This window comes from Oryctolagus cuniculus, chromosome 3 (assembly GCF_964237555.1).
Source record: "Oryctolagus cuniculus chromosome 3, mOryCun1.1, whole genome shotgun sequence".
NCBI lineage: Eukaryota > Metazoa > Chordata > Mammalia > Lagomorpha > Leporidae > Oryctolagus > Oryctolagus cuniculus.
The window spans coordinates 108,626,247-108,632,364 of record NC_091434.1 but is presented as its reverse complement, the minus strand read 5'-3'; the positions used below and the strand labels follow the sequence as shown (position 1 = coordinate 108,632,364).

General features: G+C 49.1%; 1 protein-coding gene across 2 annotated transcripts in view; it reads right to left on the bottom strand.

The window, feature by feature from the left end:
- Nucleotides 1-310: 310 nt before the first annotated feature.
- Nucleotides 311-6,118, bottom strand: part of MAP3K19 (mitogen-activated protein kinase kinase kinase 19) — a 62,248-nt gene continuing 56,440 nt past the window's right edge. For both annotated transcript variants that reach the window (XM_051849600.2, XM_051849601.2), the window contains 2 exons: nucleotides 5,347-6,044; nucleotides 311-819 (listed from right to left, as the gene is read on the bottom strand). In XM_051849600.2, the coding sequence (XP_051705560.2) occupies nucleotides 753-819; nucleotides 5,347-6,044 (765 nt within the window). In that variant the 3' untranslated portion in view covers nucleotides 311-752. The remainder of the gene's footprint in view (nucleotides 820-5,346; nucleotides 6,045-6,118) is intronic.

The following is a 6,118-nucleotide window of genomic DNA, read 5'->3' as shown; positions in this document are numbered from 1 at the left end:
TGAAGAGTGACCTCACAGATGACGTTTTGTTCAGATGCAGAGAGAAAACTATGCGGAGCCACTCTCCCTTTATCAGGTCCCCAGCTCCTGTCCTGCCATCTGGTTCAGGCTTAGCTAGTTCTAAATGTGCTAATGACCTAATTCAGTGTGCAAACAGGTAGAGTCCTGAAATCACACTACAGCTCATTGCAGGGAAGGCAGCCTCAGGTTTGTGGCCTCACCTTAAATGCTCCAACTCCTGGGAGAGTTCTGAGGAGCACTGGGACCCTCGATCACGAGCTGCCAAGGCCTTTAGCTACTCCTGGGCGATTTAAAGTTAGGATAGCTGCCCGTGTAAGCAATCTGGCCTCTCTCGTCATTTACTTCCTAGCCTTCCCCTAGTCTCCTTTGCCAGAATTAAGTGTCTACTCACCAAGCAAGAAAACAAAAGGTGTTTTACAATTTATTTTAAACTCATGACATTGAAATTGGCCAAAAATAAAAGGAAAAGTATAAAGCAAGAGAGACTAGTGTAAACACTGGAATAAATTTCTCTGTTTTAAAGAAAATTTTCTTCTCATGCACATGGGTAATTACACCCAAGGCTTCTGGAAGCTAGCACGAAACCGAGTTAGTGACGCCGCAGGATCTGGTTAAGTTGGGTTAGTTTGAATTCCCGGTGGGCAAACAAAGGTCCCTTAACCGTCACTCCCCGCAGTGAAGCAATAACAGAGCATCTACGGCGGAACTGGGAAGACGGTCCGGATGGATGTTCAGTGGCTTCTCTTCAGGAAGGGGTGGCTCAGGAGCTGGAGAGCTGAGGGTCGCTCATGCTGGTCCCTGAGAAGGAAACAAGTCTTAGAAGGAGAGTGTCACGTGGCTGCCGTGAGCTCTGCGTGGCTGAGATGCAGAGTTTAATACTGCAGGCCCGGCCTCTGACAGGCTACGGTTCCGTCCTTAACTTAAGCAAGGGGTCCATACTCTCCTCGTCAATAAAATGGCAACAACAATAAAAACTGAATTCTTTAGGAAAATTAAATAACATACCAAAGGGCTTCAAAACATCCATGGAAAATGGAATTAAAAGATAAGGGCGGCGGGGGGGGGGGCGCTATGGCGCAGCAGGTTAAAGCCCTGGCCTGAAACACCAGCATCCCATATGGGCGCCAGTTCTAGTCCTGGCTGCTCCTCTTCCAATCCAGCTCTCTGTTATGGCCTGGGAAAGCAGTGGAAGGTGGCCCAAGTCCTTGGACCCCTGCACCCATGTGGGAAACCCGGAAGAAGCTCCTGGCTCCCGGCTTCAGATCAGCGCAGCTCCGGCCGTCGTGGCCAGCTGGGGAGTGAACCAGCAAATGGCAGACCTCTCTCTCTGCCTCTCCTCTCTCTGTGTAACTCTGACTTTCAAATAAATGAATAAATCTTAAAAAATAAAAATAAAGTGGAGCCAGGTGTTTGGCCTGGCAGTTAAGATGGCAGTTGGGACACTGTCATCACACGCGGAGTGGCTGGGTGTGCCTGGGGTTGAGTCCTGGCTGGCTCCCAATTCCCCAGCTCCGTGTGAGTGTGCACCCTGGAATGAAGCAGGCGATGGCTCAAGCTCTTGGGTCCCTGCCATCCATGTGGGAGACTCGGATTGATTTCTCAGCTCCCAATCCCAACTATTAAGGGCATTGGGGAAGTGAAACAGTGGTGGAAGCTCTCTGTTGTTCTCTCTCTATCTCCCCCATCTCCCTGCAACATCTATCAAATAATTTTTAATGAGTATATTCCATGAACTTTTTGAAGTCTCCTCTGTATACAAGCTTTTTAAAATTTTTTTTTATTATTTATTTTTATTTATTTGAAAGAGTTAGAGATAGAGGTAGAGACAAAGAGAGAGGTCTTCCATCCACTGGTTCACACCCCAGATGCTGCAATGGCCAGAGCTGTGCTGATCCGAAGCCAGGAACCAGGAGCTTCTTCCGGGTCTCACACATGGGTGCAGGGGCCCAAGGACTTGGGTCCTCTTCCACTGCTTTCTCAGGCCATTAGCAGGGAGCTGGATCAGAAGTGGAGCAGCTGGGACCCAAACTGGTGGCCATATTGGATGCTGGTGCTACAGGCGACAGCTTTACCTGCTACGCCACAGAAGCGGCCCCGGTATATAAGCTTTTAAACAGTGCACTGTAGTTTAAAAATCTGTAGCTATTGTGAGTCCAGAATTGAAAAGACTTTTAAAAGATGTTGAAATGTACTGTGGGGCCGGCGCTGTGGTGTAGCAGGTAAAGCCACTGCCTGCAGTGCCAGCATCCCATAGGGGTGGCTGGTTTGAGTCCTGGCTGCTCCTCTTCTGATCCAGCTCTCTGCTATGGCCTGGGGAAGCAGTGGAAGATGGCCCAAGTCCTTGGGCCCCTGCACCCTCATGGGAGACCCGGAAGAAGCTCCTGGCTCCTGGCTTCAGATCAGTGCAGCTCCAGCCACTGTAGTCATTTGGGAAGTAAACCAGGGGATGGAAGGCCTCTCTTTGCCTCTGCCTCTGCCTCTCTAACTCTGGCTATCTTTTGATAATTGTAAAAGCAAATTGACCACTAGATCATTTTAAAGGTAAAAATGGAAATAAAAGCAGAAATAAAAATGTAAAAATAAGTTTTAAAAACGGAAATAAACAATTTAAAATTCAAAAATTTCAGTTTTATGCGTTATTTCAAAGCACAAACCGCTCACCATCTGGAGGCCCCTTCTCCTAACTTCAAAATCTCGTCTTCAAAAGTCCTTTCCTTGCCGCCTGACGGCCACCGTATTTCTTCTATTCCTGCCAATGTCGCTAATACAGTCAAGCTCAGTAGCTTTTTTCCCCCAACATTCATTATTCTCCTAAATTCTTTTTTTTTTTTTTTTTTTTTTTGACAGGCAAAGTGGACAGTGAGAGAGAGAGACAGAGAGAAAGGTCTTCCTTTGCCGTTGGTTCACCCTCCAATGGCCGCCGCGGCCGGTGTGCTGCGGCCGGCGCACCGCTCTGATCTGATGGCAGGAGCCAGGAGCCAGGTGCTTTTCCTGGTCTCCCATGGGGTGCAGGGCCCAAGGACCTGGGCCATCCTCCACTGCACTCCCTGGCCACAGCAGAGAGCTGGCCTGGAAGAGGGGCAACCGGGACAGAATCCGGCGCCCCAACCAGGACTAGAACCCGGTGTGCCGGCGCCGCAAGGCAGAGGATTAGCCTAGTGAGCCGCAACGCCGGCTTCTCCTAAATTCTTAACCACTCACCTGTAGACACCGTCCTCTAGATAACACTGTAAATGAGCCAACATTGCTGTCCAACAAAATGAGCTCTTCCCAGTCGCTTCTGTGGCATTTGCAGTACTAGCTCCTCCCACCCAAGACAGTCTCTGCTTAGACTTGCCGGAACTCTGCCTTCTCGGTTCTTCCAGCTTAGAGCAACTCCGCCTCTCCTCCCCACCCTTCCTTTCTGCAGGTCCACAAGGACTCCGTGATTTACCCACAAACCCTTTCAAAATCATTTGCCTCAGCCCTCTCGGTTTTTTCACTGCCCCTCTTTATTGACTTGATACTGATGTTTAAATAAGAGCTTCCAATTTTAATGACTCTCCTCAGCTCCAATTCCATAGTTCAAGTGTCTCTTTCAATGAAAGGGGCCCTTTTCAACTTTTTGCTCTATGCTCATAACTTTCTGTTATTTTTCCCATTATCCGCAGCTGGTTGATAGGACAACCAAGAAGTCCTATCCAGTCCTCCATCAGCAAGTCCTGGAATCCCTCTCCTACAATCCCACTGCGTCAACACCATCAGCAGTCCCAGCTCTGGGCGCCTGCAGTGTATTTTCTACCCCGAATCCTTTATAGCGCCACGTTCTTCACTCCTATGGCAGCAAGGCTGAACTTGGCCTGACTTCCCACAATGCTCAGTGTGCCAGCAGCCAGACCCTGTCCCTCACCCCAATCTACACTGATTTCTCACTGCTTCCTCAAGTGCATTTCTGTTCCTGGCAGGCATTGCTACTGGCCTTAAAATTCATAGGGAGACCAAGGTGGGAGAGAGGTACATCCGTTGGCAGACAGGGAGACCTGTGGATTCTGAGAGTCATTCCAAAAGGGAAAATAGGGGCCGGCACTGTGGCAGGCACTGCTGGCATCCCATATGGGGGCCAGTTCATGTCCTAGCTGCTCTTCTTCCAATCCAGCTCCCTGCTAGTGCGCCTGGGAATGCAGTGGAAGATGGCCCAGGTGCTCGGGCCCCACACTCACATGGGAGACCTGGAAGAAGCTCCTGGCTCCTGGCTTCTGATAGGCCCAGCTCCAGCTGCTGCAGCCATTTGGGGATAGAATCAATGGATGGAGGATCTCTCTCTCTCTCCCTCCTTCTCTCTCTCTCTCTCTCTCTCTCTCTCTCTGCCTCTCCTTCTTTCTCTGTGTAACTCTGCCTTTCAAATAAATAAAAACTTTTTTTAAAAAAAGAAAAAGAATGGGAAAATGAACCTCTTGGGAGTTTGGGGTTGCTCCATGTGGCTGCTAAAAGCCAGGGTGCTGGGGTTTTCATCTAGGGATAAGAAATCACTTCCTTCAAAGACAGGAAATTAAGGTGCAGCCTCAGGCTTGCTGTCCTGTAACTAGGTATCACGCCTGCATAGGTAGATGGGTTGTTTTGCTCTCATCTTCTTACAGGGGCCCAGAAACCCCAACACAACTCGATCTCTGCACTACACACACACACACACACACACACACACACACACACTTTAACCAGAACCACCTTTCTGGGTTTTTTTATGTTTTAGTCTCTGAATTCAGATTCCACGCGAGCACAGGATGCCTGAGTCGAAGTTAGAAAACCACACCACTAGTTTGTCTCTATGATCCCTCATCGTTCTAACATTTTACCCAGAATTTTCGGCCGCAGAAATTAAAGAGGATAAGGAACGGCAAAGCAGGCAATTTTCTAGGGCTTTTGTGTTTCCTCAAATACTCCCCAACTTGACACTTGTAACTTTCTAATCTGAGATTTGCTGCTTTGGCTCAAAATGTTTCCCCTCAACTTAAATGCAAGGTGATGTCAGCTCACCAGAGCCAGTCCCTAGGAAGACATCCAGGTGGTGAATAAGTAGATCTTTAGCGCACTTTGCAAACCCATTGATCTGAGAAGTATCGTCAGGGCCTGATAAGATGTGCAATTGAGGCCCTGCCCCCCTTCCCCCTGCTCCAACAACGGGCACAATGGCCCATTGCCTGGTGATGATCTTCTCAGCACCAAATCACTGCCTACTTGATTTCAGAACCAAAACGGAGGTTTTACTGGGCCCTTGGTTGCAAGGCGGATGTCTGCTGTTCACAGCCCCTGGGCATTCATCCCCCCAGCCTGTTTCCAGCTTCTTACCTGGTTAGGCACATGCGCACGAAGTCAGCTGCGTTTTCTGAGAAGTGGTCTGGCAGGGAAGGCATCAGCCCTCTGTGAGCTCCTATGTAAAACAGGGCTGCCATCCTGTCCATGGAAGCCAGCGGGGGCTTTCCCGTGGCCATCTCAAACACAGTGCACCCAATGCTCCAGATATCCGATTTCCTTCCGTAGCCAGACTCACTGATGACTTCTGGGGCCATCCAGTATGGAGTCCCGTGCATGGACTTAAGCATGTCACTGTGGGTGCCGTTTAGGCCTGCCCAGGCCAAACGCTTGGCACAGCCAAAATCAATCAGCTTTATGATTCCCGTTGGCATGAGCATAACATTATTCCCTTTGATGTCGCGATGCACCACACAGTTCTCATGGAGATAAGCAACGCCTTGCAGAATTTGTTTTGTATACTTACAGAACACCATCTCCGGCAATGGCCCGAAGCGGTTTATAATACTCGAGATTGAGCCACCAGGGACAAACTCCATGAAAATGCTTACAGTGTTCTCTTCCAAGCGCGTCCCCAGATAGGCCACAATGTTGACATGTTTCAGTGCTTTCAGAAGCTCTACTTCTTCCTGAAGTTTCCGGTACTCTTTTTCAGTAGCTGATTTATCAGAGGTATCCAGAGCCACCTGTTTTACAGCTATTAGCTGCCCTTGGCTAGTGAGACCACAGTATACCTAGAAACACACGTGTACCTCATTAAATCCAGATGACACAACTGGCTTACACAATGCCTCATGTGACATACTTC